This window comes from Pelmatolapia mariae, linkage group LG7 (assembly GCF_036321145.2).
Source record: "Pelmatolapia mariae isolate MD_Pm_ZW linkage group LG7, Pm_UMD_F_2, whole genome shotgun sequence".
Classification (NCBI taxonomy): domain Eukaryota; kingdom Metazoa; phylum Chordata; class Actinopteri; order Cichliformes; family Cichlidae; genus Pelmatolapia; species Pelmatolapia mariae.
Genome location: NC_086233.1, coordinates 15,136,315 through 15,154,639, shown reverse-complemented (window position 1 = coordinate 15,154,639; position 18,325 = coordinate 15,136,315). Strand labels below are relative to the sequence as shown.

Genomic DNA, 18,325 nt, shown 5'->3' with positions numbered 1-18,325 from the left:
ATTTTATTTTGAAAGGAAAAAATATACATACATATATATATATATAAATGGCCTTTAGAAAGCAGAGAGGAATGTCATGATAGGAAACAAAAAGAAAACCTTAAAGTACATTTACATTTGTACGCTTTAAAAATTCTTTAAAATATGAAGTTTCAATAAATACTTCAATACATTTAGGCATGCGGATATATTTTTCATGATTTACATTTCATTACAGTATCATTCTTAAAAGCCCCCCCAATCTTCGTTATTGCACTTACGTTGTAACTGGTTTGTCATCAAACCAATCACATGCATAAGGTCGTAAAGGTCAAACTGGCAAAGAGTTATGGGTGGAATTTGAAATCTACCAGAGTTAAAATGGTTAAAAAAAAAACTTAAAAAAACCTGTAAAAGTTAAAAAAAAAGAAAAAAAGAAAAAAGGAGAAAGTCAGATCATCTGCTGCCAAAGGTTTACACTCATACAGATATATTTAAAAATCTAACTGGATGAAGAGGAACTGCGTGCAAATTATTCATGATGACTTTAACACTTAGCAGCAGTCTTTTACTCTGACAGTCGACTAATTGTCTTCCTGTTATACAGTATGCAGAAAACATAATGCTACAGTTAGCTTAGCTTAGCATGAAGACTGGAACACAGCCCCATAGGAATTTTAGGAGCGATACAGAAAAAGATTTTTCATTTTAAAAAATCCATTATTTAGACACATGAAACATAAACACACTTCCCTAACATTTGCTATGTGTAGTTATTTATTACTTTAAACAAGGCCAAATTCAGGTTTGTCAGAATTTGATGGTCTGTGTTTAAAATCAGCCAAGTACCAGTCCCGCTTTGACATAATTACATCATAAAAAAACCAAACAAAACTAGCGTCTAAAACTCATTAAGTATCGCTTTTAAACAGAGAAGCTGGCTCTGTTTTCAGTCTTTATGCTAAGCTAAGCTGGTAATCATTCAAACACAGCAGCACTGATGTTATCAGTGCAATGTCAGCATATGTGGGAAGAAAAAAGAAGACATACATTTATATATATATATATATATATAAGCCATGTTGCTCGCTCAGTGCATGGCTTATCAAACAGGAAAATGTGGGATTAGTTTTTCAGTTAACAAGTTTTCTCAACAGATATTAAAAACCAACCCCCCCCCCCCCCCCCCCCCCCCCCCCCCCCCCACACACACACACACACACACACATCAACACAATCAACAACTCCAGTAAGTAAGGTAAGGAAGCAAGCTCGGAAAACATCTTTCATAAAAGAAGGCAGTGGAAAGACAGCATCTCTCAGGTGAGGAAACTGACAGTAAAAACAACACATGAGCGCAGCACAATAAATAGAAACGTCACACATTCTCCTAAAGCTCCTCTATGAATCCCTGCCACACCGTGTAAAGCATCTGAATTATTACAAAATAATATGCTGGTTATTTTCATTGTGTGGAGATAATAGTAAAAAATAAAGACAAGAAGGAAGAACACCCATCACCGTTTCCTAAAGCCAAAAGCAATGTCTTCAAATGTGTCAAATATCCAGGTTACGGTTAGCTATTGTGCAGCTAACTATCACATGCTAAATGAAACAGAAAAAAGAAACAAAACAAAAAACAAACAAACAAAAAAACCCAAATAAAATTCTAAAATTTCAACATATCGGCCAAATATCATTACACTACCAGCTGATATCGGCTCCTCTTGACTGACGCTACCCCCCAAAAAAACAAACAAAAAAACCAACGATTTTACCGATATTAGTCAATATTTTCTTTTTGCCAGATCAATTTTGCACTGTTGAATTCTTTAAAAAAATAACACGATAAAGAGATTAAAAGGCAGTTATATTTTAAAATTAAGATGAATTTGTTTGCTAGCACAAAAGCAGAAATAAACAGGAAAGAAATGTCAGTCAAACTCTTATTTTAGAGAATGTGAAATTCTAGACCGATAACAATCTGTGGATCTGTATCTAAAGAGCCGAGCTCCATTATAGTGATTCATATCTACTTTTTTTTGCTTTTTGGTTCTGCTATTTGTCAATGATGAATCAAGATCAAAGTAATAAATGAAAGGGAATCTGGTCCCAACAATATTTCCATCTGTAAGGTGGACAGTAAACTCTGCCAAACACAGAAAACATCCAAAGCTACATTCAAGAAATCATTTATACTTCAAATGGAGCTAAAATAGAAATGTCATACAGGTATACATCTGTCAAAATACTGACCTGGTGTTAACGGCATCCTTATAAAAGAAGTGGAGGATGCACAACAACAGATAAAGCTTGTTATGTAAAACCACAGCTCTTTGTGTGCTGATGATTACAGTGTTACAGTGTGACTATGAAAGGAACACCAGGGGCCAGATGTGCTACGGGTCTACATCAGCACCAAGCTAAAAGACGCCGGCAGGTTTTCTTTGTGGCTGGTTTTATCGTTTATGTATTAGACAGATTTTTCAGTTCAGAGTGCAAAGAAGAAAAAAAGCGACACATTTAAGAGAAAAACTCGAAAAATTGTGGCTTTTACTTTTCAAGGTTCAGCTGATCTTCTGGGATCAATAACTCATTAGAACAACAACAACACCGTTTTTCCAGCATGTTCATAAAAAGACACGCAAGTGATGTTCTGACCTGGACTAACAACACTGGGACCGTCTGCAAAGTGTAATGCCGAAACGTATAATACATACGTATCCCGTTAATCAAACCATATGTAAAAACGTGCTTCTATTGTTATCAATAATTGGCAAGTTTTACAAGGGAAATTACTAAATGACTTTCAGTTAAGAGAACCTTTAATATAATTTCCTTATAAGCTTTTTTATTTTTATTTTTTAACAATTTGCAGCAATGGACCACCCAGAATCTACATGTTGGTGACATATATGAGAACAAAGTTACTGTTGATATGAACATCTTTTGTCAGTGTTGAACTTTATGATTCCAGTGCTGTCTGTACAGGTCAGAGGTTGACTTTTAAATGCATGGAGTTGGTTTGGTATGCTTGAAAAAAGGCACTATTGGTGTTCTAATAACATATCTGTATGGCTTATTAGTCCCAGGAGTTCACATATCTGAATTTCTTCTAACTTAACCTGGAAACGTGTAACGACAGATTCCTTTTTCCGAGTTTTATTCTCGTAAATTTTTGCATCTTTTTTCCTCGTACATTTGACACTTTTTTCTAAAAAATGTACCACAAGTCTGTGTACATATATGAACCACCATGACCCTAATACGCTTTTTAAGTTCAGGCATTTTTGAGTTGAATTTGTCATTTTATTGAACCTATTTGAGTCTTTTTTTCTGAATAAGAGCAGCCTCACGCAGCATGCAGGAGTGAAACAGAGTCATGAGCACATTTACAGTTACAGTAAATTCGCTAACAGACAGATGGTTTGGGGTTGGCCTTACTCTGGTCCTGCCTGAAACCATTATCCCAAGAACAGCTGTCCCAAATTCCAAGATCCCACGCAGACTTCATCTAGTTCTAACAGAAGAGTTCGCCTTTGTCTCAAAACATATAGATTCTCCTTCAGCTGCTCGTCCTTGATTTGTATTACCATGCTGTTTTAGAGTGAAAACCTACACTTGCTGGATTACTTGCTTCCTCGTCCGCTCTGCATGTTTTTGACCCACTCGTTTACACTGCCCTCAGGAGACTGCAATGGTTGAACTGGTGGTTAGATTTGCACATTATGAGCATTATCAGCACATTCTTGCATTAGTAGCATCACATCGAGTAAATCTGGCCCCAGGTCTGTTAGTCTCACACATATTTAGAGCTGAAAAGCAGCAAATCTACAAGTTTGCGTTTGTCTTTGATGACCAGTCGAGCTGTCTCATCCTGTGTGAGGTGCAGGTAAACAGAGATTTTACACATTTGCAAGATGACTGGATTATTTTCTAACAGCCCTCAGAGTATTTGGGGGCACTTTGTACTGCAATCAGGTGCTTTCACAGTTCTAAAGCCCTAAAACAGATGCTAGACGTTCAAATTGATTCCGATAAACTGCGTGGGTGATTACACAAAACATCATCTCAAAGACAAAGTTTGGCGATTTTGTAAATATGAATGTTAATACCACTCTCGTATGTACTCAGTCCAACTATTCCTTTAAAAAGATGTACAGTACAAATGCTTGTTGTGTAGTAAAATGTAAACGCTCAGACTGAAGGTTTACCATCACTGTGAGCAAAATTCGTGTCCTCAAACAAACCCGTCACAGCAAGCTACAGTACGACTCGGACGTGATGAGAGGTCAGAGGTTGTATCCTCGCCCAGAGAGCCACAGCAATGACATAAAAAAAAAAAAAAAAGATTAGTGGTCCATCTTTACAAACAGCGTACATGAGTAAGAAAAAATCCTCTAATATATATTAAAAAAAGAAAAATCGAGGGTTTTTGTTCAAATTGCACCAAGAAATCTCCAGGTGACTTAACCCTGGCTTGCCTGCTTAACTTGGTTTCACTTTGTTTAAACTCTTTGTGTTAAAAAAACAAAAAGGTGGGGGGGTTAAAAGATTCCTTTGATGAACCGCATTAGTTTTCCCAGTCAGTGCAGGGAAGACCTTCATCCTCTGACTCTGACTCAGGAGAGGCCTCCTTGATTCTCCTCAGAGCCTCGTGAATGCTGCGGGTCAGAGCGTCGGCCGAGTGGGGGAAGCTTTTGGGATGACGCTGCTGCTCCGGTCTGGTCCGTACCTTCCTAAGCCGGACGCCCTGTCGGATCTGAGCCAGGATATTGTTGCTGTCGTCATCCGGATCCGGGCCCAAGACCCGCAGCTCAGCCTTCCTCAGGTGGAAACTGCCCCGCTTGAGTGAGGCCAGCACCTCATCCATGGGAGAGCTCGCTGAGAACACAGGGCAGAGACAATTAGCCCCACAGTGTTTAGGCTTGGTTCACTGTTTAGCACACGGCCAAACAACCTACTGCTGACACACAACTTAGCTCCAACCTCTGTTTAAATACACCGTTTCCTGTGACTGATAAAATGCTTAAATTACCTCATTTAAAAGTAGGTACCGAATGAGTGTTATGTGCCTTACAATAAACATTTGTAGTATTAACCAACCATGAAGGTCTCTACTGCAATAAAAAGTTCCCTGCCCACCTCTCCTCCACTGCGACGAGTCCAGAGAAGCCGTCTTCCGCAGCTTTTTCCTCGCTGTTAACAGCTGGCTGCTGTCAAAGAATCGAGGGGAAAATGGAGCCAGCGGGAGCGAGGTGGAGTCAGACTCGCCTTTCTGGTGTTGAAGCGTGACGGCTGTGAGGTTCTTCTGCTGGTCGTCCTCTGAGGTGGGAAGTGGTGGAGGAGGCGGGGGAGGAGGAGGAGGCGGTGGAGGCGGGGGAGGGGGACCCAGTGAAAAGTTTGACGGCGTGGCTGAGAGGGGGGGCAGCGAGAGGAAGGGAGGCGAGGGATCGAGGCCTTGGAGGTCGACTGCAGGTAAAGAGACGCTGTCACAGCCGCACGCGTCCAGCGGGAGAGGAGCAGAGAGTTCTGGGAGATCTGAGATGCAGTCGGTCTGAACGCCGGCAGCCTGGGTGCTAGGCTGCTGCCCAGCACGCCTCCGACTGTGAGTCTGACTCAGGCGCAGGCGGCTTGACTTCAGAGTCACCTGGCCTGGATACCTCTGTGTGGGGAAGCAGCAAGAAAGAAAGTAAAGCTGAAGCCAGAGGACTGAGTGTAGTTTAAGCAACATTACACACATGATTTTGCTTTAACCTCCTAGGACCTGGCGTCCACATATGTGGACATCACAATTTGGGTTATTTAGACCAAAATACTACATTTTGCTCTACAAGGGCCTTATATCCACTTACGAGGACATTATACTGCCACTGTTTTATTTAAATTTTAAACAAATATCCTCATATGTGGCTCTCACTTTTCTTAGAAACAAAAATCAGGTTAAAAAAAAAATCTGGTAATTCTTTGTTTTTGCATTCCTAATAAGTCCCAATATGCCCAAATATCAAAAAGAAATTAAAAATGCATGCCATGGAAGAGTTCGGGTCTTAGGAGGTTAATGTATCAAGACTATGTAGATGTCACTACAAGAACATAAAACCCTGTGGACAAACACAAAATCATCTTTTAACTAAAAAAACTAAAAGTTACTAATCATTGGTGTTTGAGGAGGATTCAGTAAAGGTTCCTCCTCAGATGACGTGTGTGTTTATGTTAAGTCCTCACCTGTTTGAGGCTGCGAAGCCTGTCAAGTGTCCTCTGCCTCTCCTGACTCACTCTGGCATTTCGCTTAGCTTCATCATCTTCATCTCCCTTTTCACAGAAACAGCAAATGAGATGAATGTGTTGTAGCAGGGTGAGGAACAATTGCTGCTTTCACTGCTTTGGTATCGATATTTGAAATTTGTCTCGCAGCAAGTTCTAAATCAAAAAATTTCAATCATTGCTACAGAATATTTGCCGTGTCCGTGAGCATCAAAGTGGACTCCCTGTTTTCTTTCACATGCAGATACAGTAACAATGGTCGATGATCACGTTAAATGCGGCCAAAGTTTAAAGTCACAGTGCATACAACTAGCTGCTCTAAATGCTCTGCTTATTCTAGTTTTTATTAAGTTTTAGCTCTCATTGATGTCACAGATAATGGATATTCCTAATATGGTCATCTCATTTGTTTGGTAGGGACTGCCAAGAAGAAAGGTTTGTTTAAAGAGAGAGGAAGGAGAACTAAAACAGCATATTTCACACACTGGATGAATGGAACAGCTTTCCCCAAGAATGGATTAAGACCAACAAGGCTTACTTTGAAGTTTGCATTTGTTCTTTGCCAGGAATAAACCCTTAGAGATGGAAATAGGGCAACAGGTCCCTGTAAGCAGTCAGAGGTACTCTGATGCATTACTTTTTTGGTTCTGGGACAAATTGTGTGTTTCAATAAGGGTTGTTCAAATTATTTTATCAAAACATTTTCTAACCACAGCAACAAAGATACTGGAGTTGCTGTGCACGTGTCCTTCTCCACATTTAATACGAATAAACCATCTCCCAGTTACACCATGAGAATCTACCTGCAGATGTGAGAGTGGCTGATGTGTCCTCTGGGCTTAGACGACACCAAATAACAACAAACATCATCAGCCTTTCAAAAGGTTCAGTATACACAATACAATGTGCATTCTGTGTTATCCTCCAGGCACTTACCCTATAGACCCCATCATTAAACGTGATTAAACACAACAGGTTTAGTCACAAGATGTGGACACAACATGTTCCTGAGTAACACACGCTCTCACTCACTCTCTCCCTTCACTCCCTGTACATTTATGCACCACTCTGCATTGGTTCTGCTGGAGGTTTCTTCCTGTTAAAAGGGAGTTTTTCCTTCCCACTGTCGCCAAGTGCTTGCTCAACTGATTGCTGTGGTTTTCTCTATATTATTAAAAGGTTTTTATCTTAGAGTATAAAGAGCCTTAAGTTAACTGTTAGTGTGATTTGGTGCTATAAAAATAAAACTGCATTGAATTAACTGGTAATATCATCTCTTCATTTACTGATAGAGTAGAACAGTGAATATATAAATCCTATCCCTTGCAGCCACAGACAGAAGTTTCTTACCTGCTGCAGCTCCTGCAGGGATTTGCTGTCAATGTGGCTACCTTGGCGCTGTTGTATCTTCTGGTTGTGATTGATGATACAGATTTCCTATTTGAGGAAGAATAAAACACAAACATAATGTTATTATAAACAAACCTGTCAAACTGATCCTTAACCCACAGGAGATAAAGCACACGACCGGATCTTTAGCCATCGGTGATTTACCTTCTTATTTTTGAGGTAGACTTTCTTGGCAGTAATGCGGCCCCTGCGGGCCTCGAGCTGCCGGGTCCTCTGCTGCAGGGCGCAGAGTTCTTCTTCTCTGAGGGGTGACGGTGGGGTCGTGGGGTCTTCTACACCCTTCATGGCATCAGGACTCTCAAAGGTATCGTAGTACACCACCTCATCCTGTCGTTCTGGCAGTAAATCAGAAGACACTGAAGATTCAAATGCTGCTTGTGCAGCTTATACAGCTAGTAACAATGGCTCGAGGATTTGATCTCTGACTGACTATAAGTAGAAGAAAAAGTGGTACTGAGTGATAAAGTCAAAGCAGGACAGCTGTGGTGCCACGGGATAAGCAAAGGCCTTTTAACTGGGAGAATGAGGTTGGAAACCAACGAGAAGCCAAAACTTTTAGTTTTATACTTGAAAACCACATTTTTCAGCACTTGTAAGCATCAGTCATGAGTCTGACACACTGAGCTATAACAGAAAAAGAGAAAGAAAAATAACAACCTGAACCAAACCATCTAAAGAGATGCTCACCTGTCATCTGCCTGCGCAGACTCTGCAGCTGGGCAGTGAGCAGCAGCTCCTCGCAGCGCAGCACCTCGGCCTGAATGTCATATAGCTGCAGCTGTAACTCATAGTACAGCGCCTCCAGCTGGTCCAGGCGAAGCATGGCATCCTCCCCACCCTGTAGACTCTGCATCTAGAACAACAACCACAGAGACTATTTCAAAGGCCAAAGGGCATCGTCCACAGGATTTTCCAAAAGCTCTACCCGAGTGACTGTGCATTTATATTTCACATTAACAGATCCAGTGGAAGCTGAGCCAGTGTTTGTGTCTTCTCTAAGTGCTACGCTACAACACACTGACCAGGTACATTTTTAGTTTTAGTGTATTTTCAAATGCACAGCAAACATTTGACCTGACAGTCATTCCCAGTGAGTCATTTCCACTCTTGCAGACCAGGAAGTTGTTCCCTCCATTGCAGGATGCCACAGCCATGAGCTCATTTTTCCAACATGGCTATTATCTCGAGTTCTTCTCTTCGGTTAACTTCACTATATCCATGTCCTCTTATTGTGGCTTCTTAAAAACAAACCTGACTGAGCACCACCTTTTCAGAACACACCCAGATAGGCTTCAGAATTTTGACACCAATCTTGGTCCACATGTGTGATTCGTTTTTGGTTTTTTTTCAGCAGCATCAGCATGTTATGTTTTACCTCCTCCTTCAAGCCATGTTTCCTCTGTTCCAGGCAGATTTCTTTGGCCCTCATGAGCTGCAGAGTTTCTTTGGAAACGGCAAACTGCAGCCGCTCCATGCGTTCAACCGCCGCTGTCCACGCTGACTTTCCAAACTTTCTCTGGTCAGCTCGCATCCTCTCGTACAGAGCTATAACATATAGAGTAAAGAAGTAAGTGAAAAGGGCTAGAGCTGCAGTTTAATGACCATAATTGTAGTTAATAGTTTTGAATCATTTGGAGCAAAAAGAACATGTGAAAAAATGGTTTGGCCTAAACGCTATAGTTTATTTCTGGTATAAAAAGAGGAGCATTAAATGCCTAAAATGGACAAATCAGCATTGCTTTGACTTGAAATCCGAAGTAAATAAAGCCCATTTGAGGAAAAACATATTTTTATTCCAATTCATAGCAGAGAAGGTTTGAGGATTAAAATGTGTCACGAGTCAGGGTGGAGTGTATGTTAATGACTTTGGTATGCCAGAGGTTGGAGATGAGAACAGAGCCAGAATGTTTTATTTTTACATGATCTCTAAGCGCTCTCTTATGAAGTAAACATACTTTTATAAAGGTTCAAAGGTCACAACAAAAACAATGCCACACATTGTTTTCTGAAGAGAGAAACTGGCCTCCTGTCTGGGTTTACCTTTCTGAGATCGAGTTGTGGTTTCAAAGAACTTGACAGTCAGGTCTTGAATGGAAAGCACTGCGGCGTGAGCCTTCTTCTGCCACTCCTCGTCCTCTTTTCTCAGGCTCTCCACACGACGAGGGCCGAGTCGCTCAGTCTCCAGAGAAATCTGGCAGGAGTTAAGGCAGCTTGTTAGAACAGCTTAAATGTACAGTACTTACATCAGATCAGGTATCATCAGTGAGGTAACAAGAGTTTTTATAGGAAGATTTTGCAACTGGTATTTATGCCTTGGTGTTACTGTTCTTTGGTAACGTTGTTTTAGTCAATCTTTGTTTGCATTTTGGCAAACAGGCTCCAATTAAATGATGCCAAACTAGCAGCTGTCAGTTCCTGTTTATGTATGTTTATGTATACTGGATTACTTTGAAACTGTAGAAAACTAAAAATATGTGTAAAGCACATTTCAGAGTTAGATAGAGATTCCCAAGAAGTTTTATGACCATTCGTAGACTGTATATAAAAGATGGACACGGCTTCCTGGTCTGAAATTTAAAGCAGACGAGGACGCTCCTTGATAATTGAGTTTCAAGCAAGAAGCAACATTCTTGTGCCAAAAACTTCAGCTCTAATCGCAATTTGAGTCAATCCCTTAAGACTCACACATTATAAAGCCCAACTTCAGAGCATTAGAAGGCATGTTTACATACACACATACACGTTTATGTATATATAAATATAAAAGAGAACAATTTTTCAATCCCAGCTGGGCTAATTTGGCCCAAAGAGAAATCCAATGCCTTAACTGCCTCTTTGAGCTTCCTTTTGTTTGAAGAACACTAGCATGCACCTGTTCTGATCATTGTATGCCCCGCCTTCCTTTCTCCAAATCCCACTTCACCTCTGCCAGTTTGAAAACCACCAGAAAAGACCATCTATAGCATTCTGAAATACCAGGAAGTCACAGCAGATGGTGATAACAAAAAGGAAATGGCTTAGGCGCGTCTGTGCACGCTTATACAGTGACACTGACCCAGTATACTTGTGAACAATAAATAAAACGATACATGCACCGAGGTCTTTTTTTTCCCTCCTGCCATGTAAAACAAACAAAAAAAAAAAGAGTAAGAAAAAGAAAAGCGGTGTCACGTGGAGTTGTGTTCTGGGTGTTGAGGGAGAAATACAACCCCCTCTAAGAGGAGAGGGCAGGGAACAAAATGTACACACAATATAAGCTAAACTCCTTGCGAGGGCCTCCTGTGCATACAGTGGTATTTCAATATCTTGATGCAAAACAGATGTGCGTAGGTGCTCAAAAATAAACAAGACTATAATAATCCCAATCAAAGCCCAAAGGCTTTGATTTATGTTAACCAGCATACTCTGTGCTTTTATTCTTGTGCAAGTGAGGCACAAGAACAGGGAGTGGTTCGGGGGTGAAACCGGGAGCAAGCGGGGGAGGAGAGTCTACATCAAAAGAAAAGAAAAAGTCTGGCAGGAACAAATCTTAGAAAGTATATTATTTATTCACCTAAAAATTACAACAACATGAGGAAACAAGAGCAAGGTTGCCTTTTAGCAGGTCAATCCCACCTGGTGGGGATGGATACTGACATTCACCAGCCTCCTTTCTTTTACCTCTTTGCATGCCATCACTGACTTTGTCCCTGCTGACCTCTGCAGCAAATCAAACTGAAGAAAACATCTCTGCATAAAGTTGGCTCTTGATCGTCAGTCTGTTAGACTGGTTTTATGCAAAGCTGAAACGCATCCAGACAACTGACAAAATGCATCACCTGCTCTACGAGTAAAGCAGGCCAAAGCCCGTTGAAATGTAACACAAACACTAGCATTTGGGGAATTTCCTGAAATGTGCATTGTTAGAATATACTTGGTGTCTGATCAAAGTCTCAATAAGTTATGGAAATAAAAGAAGTGCGGTGCAAACAAGTGATGATTCAAACCTGTAAAGTTGCTCGGAAAAGGTGACACATTCCTATGACTAATGTACATTTGGACTGTGAGCCAAATGCAGTAAAGGAGTTTTACATTTTAATTACATGTCAGCTTTGAAATGCTTTCTGCATGTTTGGCTGTCTGAAAAACAGGCCAACTAGCCACACAAATAAAATTAGCATCCCTTTTCCCCCAGCCTGCTCCCTTCTAGCATTTTATCACTCACTTCCTGCATACAGTTTAAAAATACAAAAAACAATGGTGGTGGGGGTTGGGGGGACTGACTGAGTTACGTCTGTTAACACCTCTGGTCATGGTGTCATACAATGATATGTCAGCCCTACTTAAAACAGAGGTGTGACGCCATTTCCCACGCTAAAGTGCTGGGATTACAGGACGGATGCTGTCATGGTAGCCCTTATCTCATTTGATTAAAATAGCATGACTGTGGTAGATACGAGGCAGTCTTCATCAAACAATTATTTATAATTATTTGAAAAACCTGCAGTTACTTCAAAGAACCAATTTTAAATCGTATCTTGAGGCATTTTGTTACTAGCATCCTGTCGCAAAAACACAGGAGTGAATGTATTTAAAAAAAAAAAAAAAAAAAAAAAAAAAGATAACACACCAGGCATAAAATATAATTTTTTGGACCAGGAAGGTGATTCTCAATCAGATATTAGCTGAAAACTTGACATATTTCATCACGGTGTGCAGCGTGTCTTTCACATCTACAGCAGATGAACAGTATCTGAAAGTCACGTCCTGCAAAGAACTGACACAGGCCTGGGACATGCATCTGGCCCAACAGTTGATCAAACAACTGTTTCCCGAAGCCTTATCAGAGATACTCTCAGTGGGAGGGTGGCCGCCAGGAAGTCAATCTTAAGGATGGGAAACAGGCCAAACTGCACAAGAACTGGACTGAAAATCAGTGCCAACATGTTTTATGAATTACTGGATCAAAATTTTACATTTTTAGTCATCAGTATGTATCGAGGAGGTAAAGACAGAAGTACAACAGTGAGTGTCTACAGTCATCTGTAAAACATGGTGGTGTCTTGGTCATGGTTTGGAGCTGCTGAGAAGGAAGTCCTTCAATATATGATTTATTTAATTAATTTTGAGCTTAAACATTTAGACCACAAAGAAAAAATGAGGACTTCTATAACTAGTAAAAAACAATTAGATTAATTGCTTAATCAGCTAATTTATGTGCATAGAAATGTTTTCTCTTAGCCCCTTTCCACTATTACCTACTCGGCTTGGCTTGGCTCAATTTTTAGGGTTTTCCATTAGATGGTAGTACCTGCAACCAGGTGAAACCAAAAATGTGATATCAGCAGACAGGCTTCCACACATTGGCCAGTCACTGGCTTCACTCCATGAGTCATGAGAGCGACTACGTCACGAAACCCTGGCCCCAGTGTTTTCTGGCATTTTCAACTCCTCACTGCAGGCATGTCATGTGCCTGCCTGCTTCAAGTCCTCTACCATAATCCCTGTTCCCAAGAAACCTAGGATCACTGGACTAAATGACTACAGACCTGTGGCTCTGACATCTGTGGTCATGAAGTCATTTGAGCGCCTGGTTCTCTCCTACCTCAAGACCCTCACGGCCCCCCTCCTGGACCCCCTGCAGTTTGCATACAGAGCCAACAGGTCTGTAGACGACGCTATCAACATGGCTCTACACTTCATCCTGCAGCATCTGGACTCCCCAGGAACCTACGCCAGGATCCTGTTTGTGGACTTCAGCTCTGCCTTTAACACCATCCTTCCAGACCATCTCCAAGGCAAGCTTTCCCAGATGAATGTGCCTGATCCCATCTGCCGGTGGATCACTGACTTCCTGACGGACAGGAAGCAGTATGTGAGGCTGGGAAAGAATGTCTCGGACTCCCGGACCATCAGCACCGGCTCCCCTCAGGGCTGTGTTCTTTCTCCTCTGCTCTTCTCCCTGTACACCAACTGCTGCACCTCCACCCACCAGTCTGTCAAGCTAATCAAGTTTGCAGATGACACCACCGTTATTGGACTCATCTTGGACGGGGATGAGTCTGCCTACAGAAGGGAGGTTGAACGTCTGGTGTCCTGGTGCAGCCACAACAACCTGGTGCTGAATGCCCAGAAGACAGTGGAGATGATTGTGGACTTCAGGAAGCACGCAGCCCCACTCCCCCCCATCATCCTGACTGACACCCTCATCACCTCTGTGGACTCATTCCGCTTCCTGGGTACCACCATCACCCAGGACCTGAAGTGGGAGCCCACCATCACCTCCGTCATAAAGAAAGCCCAGCAGAGGATGTACTTCCTGAGGCAGCTGAAGAAATTCAACCTGCCAACACGGACGATGATGCAATTCTACACCGCAATCATCGAGTCCATCCTCACCTCCTCCATCACCGTGTGGTACGCTGGAGCCACTATCAGGGACAAACAGAGACTGCAACGTGTTGTGCGCTCTGCTGAGAAGGTGATTGGCTGCAAACTCCCATCTCTGCAGGACCTGTACACCTCCAGGACACTGGGGCGTGCAGCTCGGATCACAGCTGACCCTTCTCACCCTGGACACAGTCTGTTTGACCTGCTCCCCTCAGGCAGGAGGCTCCGGTCCATTCGCACCAGAACCTCTCGCCATAAGAACAGTTTCTTCCCCTCTGCTGTTGGACTCATGAACAATAACCATATGACTGTTCCCACCACTAACACATGACCCTACACTGTGTTCACTGCATCATTCCATGTTTGGCACTGATCACCACCTGCACTCATGTACATATCTATCCTCTTAGCACTTTTAATTCTAGTTGTATAACAGTATGTTTGCACTAAGTACCGCAGCAATTTCCTAATGTTGTAAACCTGCTCAACATTTGGCAATAAAACCCTTTCTGATTCTGATTCTGAAACCCGCCATTTTTGAAAATTGCTACACAAAAAAACAAAAAGCTGTAGGTATACCATCGCGTCGACGTCCTCCATTGTTGGGTTGTGTGTGTCGCATACAAATGGCATCACAGGACTTTCAAAGACATTGGTGTAATGACCCCAGGCACATTAGGTGGCACTCATATGTAAGGAAAGCCACCAAAACCGAGCCAAGTCGAGTCCCTTCGAGTCGAGTTGAGTAGGTGCTAGTGGAAAAGGGCTTTTTGAGTCACAGGAAATTAAAACAAAGCTGCCTCGGTGACACACTGAAGTAATGACAAAAGAAGGGCGAGGAAATAAATGTTTTTCAGTGATGCAGGGCGGTGGAGAGGTGGAGCATAGATAAAAGAGCAGAAGAACTTAGCAGAGGTGAATCTAGTGTAGCATGTTGACAACTGTTGCCATGTTAGAATGAATACAATGTGAAACTGTAACTGGAGCTCACCATGGCACAAAACCATCTCTGCCATGCCACAGTGAAACCACATTTTTAATTCATGGCTGCCCTCTGACCTCCTGAGCAACAGGACACCCACGCTGGACTGCTCCAACCTGCTACGGACAATGCACCGTTCACCAAAATGCCTGATGAGAGAACATTCATTCAATTCTCCATCAGCTCTTCGCTGTTTCTGGTAAGCTTAGTTGTCTCCAGTTGAAAGCGTGAAAACCTTTAGCTGAAAATTCACAGCTGAGCAGTAACAATGGTGAAATTAATGATTATATACATATATTCATACATCTCAGCTCCTAGTTTGTCAGCAATATTCACTGCTTTCTGACATTTTACAGACTAAACCATTTTAAAGTTAATTTAGGAAAAATAATGATCTCCAAGAAGATTAACCTAACTATTAAGTACCAAAAAATATATCATGCGAGTATTAAATGTTTTTTTTCCAATTCTCTCTAATGTGTAACACCTCTACCTGACAATATTACACCTTACTTAGATTACTTTCAGACAGTCAACTCCTCTTATGTGATTCCATCTGATTATGTTAGCTTCATATATGAACGGCAGCCTGGTCACTTTTCAGTAAAGGTCAGACATGCATCACTTTAAACTTTCAATACATCCTGAGTCTGAATGCATGTAGTCACATTAACAGCATGCACAGAGCTCTCCTCTATCTTTAGTTGCTTAGCTCACAAGGGGACAATTTTTTTTTTAGAGAAATCATCATCATGTCAGGGGCAAAAAAGAAAGGAAAAGAAACTGTTAGACTGTTTATTAAATATCCGGCTACTTCAACATTTCAGCATCAACAGTGATCTACAGTATAAACATCAGAGTGAAAAAGACGGTTTGCTTGCTTTCAGTTGCCAGATCCACTCACAGCCCTCTATTCTATCTATCACAGATTTAAGACGTGATCAAATAAAGCTTTACAATTTCAATAAGGAGAACAGAGACTGACTAATGAAACTCTTTCTGTTCTTTGGAATCTCATGTACAGAACATTATATACTGCAAGTACTATGCATGGTTACATTACTGTTGCAGGAACGCTTAAATGAAGCCATAAAAGTGACATATGTCTGAATAACAGGACGCCACCACTTTAACAGACTGATGAAACCAGCATTGTTGTTTATTTAAAAGGGCTCCGCAATTGACTGTAACCATGCAGCGTGTAGGTCCTTGAAGCACTTTGGTCTTTTCACAATAACCTCATACATGCCATGTGTATTACTGCATTCACACTTGCAGATGAGGTCAGAACAGGTTGTAATACTAGCACCTGTCTGCCTTTTTCCTCCTCGCCTTTACGACAACAAGCAGGATGCAAACTGCATGTAAATGACATTCTCCTATGTGCTGATTCCCTCTTACACCTCTTCCCCTTTCTTCACAAAGGAGAGAATCTCCACAAACCCCTGACTCATCAGTTTGAAAAAAGACAGCTCCCTTTAGTCTGTGTCAAGGTATCATTTGCATACAGCTTTGTTTTCAGCCGTTGGATCGCCCTGAAGGGAGCAGGTGGTACAGCTGGAATAACTTGGGCACATGAAGCACATGGAGAAAATAAAAAAGGTTTGAGGTAAAAGTTGAAATAGTTGCATTCATTAGACACTACATTAAAATTCAGGTTTAACATCGTACCACACACAGACTACCAAAAAAATGCTGAAGGATTTGTTTCCAGCAATGTAGCAGAGCTATAAAACCTGAGGAATTAAAAGAAAGTAACAAAGTCTGACTCTCAGACTCTCGCTTGTTGTGAAACACCTGAAAAATATTGGGGCAAAAAAAAAGAAGAAGAAGAAAGAAATGTAATCTTAGTAAAACATTTTGATGTTTACCTGTTTTTATTTATCTATTTTATTTACAATCACAAATTTTCTATTTTGTATTTCAACAGTTAAAGCAATATTATAAACATTACTATGTAGTATATCAAAATGCTATCATGGGCTCAGCTTGCCACATGCTGGACTACATTTCCCATAATGCAATTCATAAGCTCTTTAATTCAACAAAACGCCATGCTTTTATAGCCCCACCTACCCACCGACAGCACACCAGTTTGTATTGCAGCATTGTAGTGTCCTACACAAAAATGTACAAAATCTCAGTGAAGGCTTCACACTTTGCACAGTTCATCAAAAACGCATTGCTTATTTCTACTGATTTATTTTTTTTGCCACAGCATAAACAAGACTGCTAATCTTAAAACATAAGACTGCCAACACAGCTTAAAGGATTAGTTAATCTGCATTAATGGGTTACACAATTTCTAAGCAAAAAATATTCACTGGTCATGGTCGGTTGTGTCAAATGTAAAATATTCACAATTTTTACTATTTTTTACCTTTTTTCTCCTTGGTGCTTTGGACTCTCTTGCTCAAAAAAAAAGATACCAAAAATATATATAACTAATTGGCTATAGCAAAATACCAGAAGCTTTGAAAGATAAAATACTTCTCTTAAATTTGAAAAAAGAAATCTGTAGATTTACTGATTCAGACATATTTTTCTTATTGTCAATAAATAAAAAAGACCAACAATCAATGACGTATTAGCCCTTCTCTAAAAACAGCTTGTGAAAAGAAATGTTTTTAGTAACACTAACTTTACACTTTATTCACAGGAAACTATTTTAGGTTATAGATAAATCCATAAATCCTTTGGTAGCTGGACATTTATAACAACAAACCACAGTTTATGTTTGACTCAGTACCACTAAGTGCAACACTGATGTGTTTTTAATATATCTGACAACAGTGGAGCTTTGCGTACAGCGAGTAGAAAAATGTACTAACACTTAAAATTTAGATTTCTTTTTTCCTTTTTTCCTAACTATTGGAAATATTTAGAATTCTCCTTTAAAAAAAAGTGCAAAGGGGAAAACAGTGAAATATCTCACTTAACATCAGCACCCGCCCAAGAACCATCATAACACACACTCAGAAATCACACCCGAGATACACACAAACACACACACACACACACACACACACACACACACACACAAACACACACACAGGCACTTGTGTTGTTAGTGACAAGACGCCGAATAAGCATGCTGTGAAAGGCATGTTGACAATGTAAAATACAGCCCAACTGTGGGTGAAAGACTGAGACAGTCTATGAAAGAGAGAACAAAAGACAGGTAGAGAGATAGTAATAGGGACTGTATGGGACATTATTTCTATTGTCCATTAAATTAATGTCCATGTACTTCTTATTTATCAGTCTTTCAAGCTATAGGAACTCTGTTGAGATGGCAAGTTTAAAACCCTTAATTTT

The 18,325-nt window shown here is 40.9% G+C and overlaps 1 protein-coding gene across 1 annotated transcript in view; it reads right to left on the bottom strand.

Annotated features, from left to right (window-relative positions):
- Positions 1–1,192: 1,192 nt before the first annotated feature.
- The window catches only part of jmy (junction mediating and regulatory protein, p53 cofactor), a 30,480-nt gene continuing 13,347 nt past the window's right edge, over positions 1,193–18,325 (bottom strand). Inside the window, exons 3-10 of the mRNA XM_063478062.1 lie at positions 9,697–9,847; positions 9,032–9,201; positions 8,344–8,509; positions 7,801–7,991; positions 7,597–7,683; positions 6,208–6,294; positions 5,125–5,644; positions 1,193–4,863 (exon numbers count right to left, since the gene is read on the bottom strand). Coding sequence (XP_063334132.1) covers positions 4,553–4,863; positions 5,125–5,644; positions 6,208–6,294; positions 7,597–7,683; positions 7,801–7,991; positions 8,344–8,509; positions 9,032–9,201; positions 9,697–9,847 — 1,683 coding nt within the window. The 3' untranslated portion in view covers positions 1,193–4,552. The remainder of the gene's footprint in view (positions 4,864–5,124; positions 5,645–6,207; positions 6,295–7,596; positions 7,684–7,800; positions 7,992–8,343; positions 8,510–9,031; positions 9,202–9,696; positions 9,848–18,325) is intronic.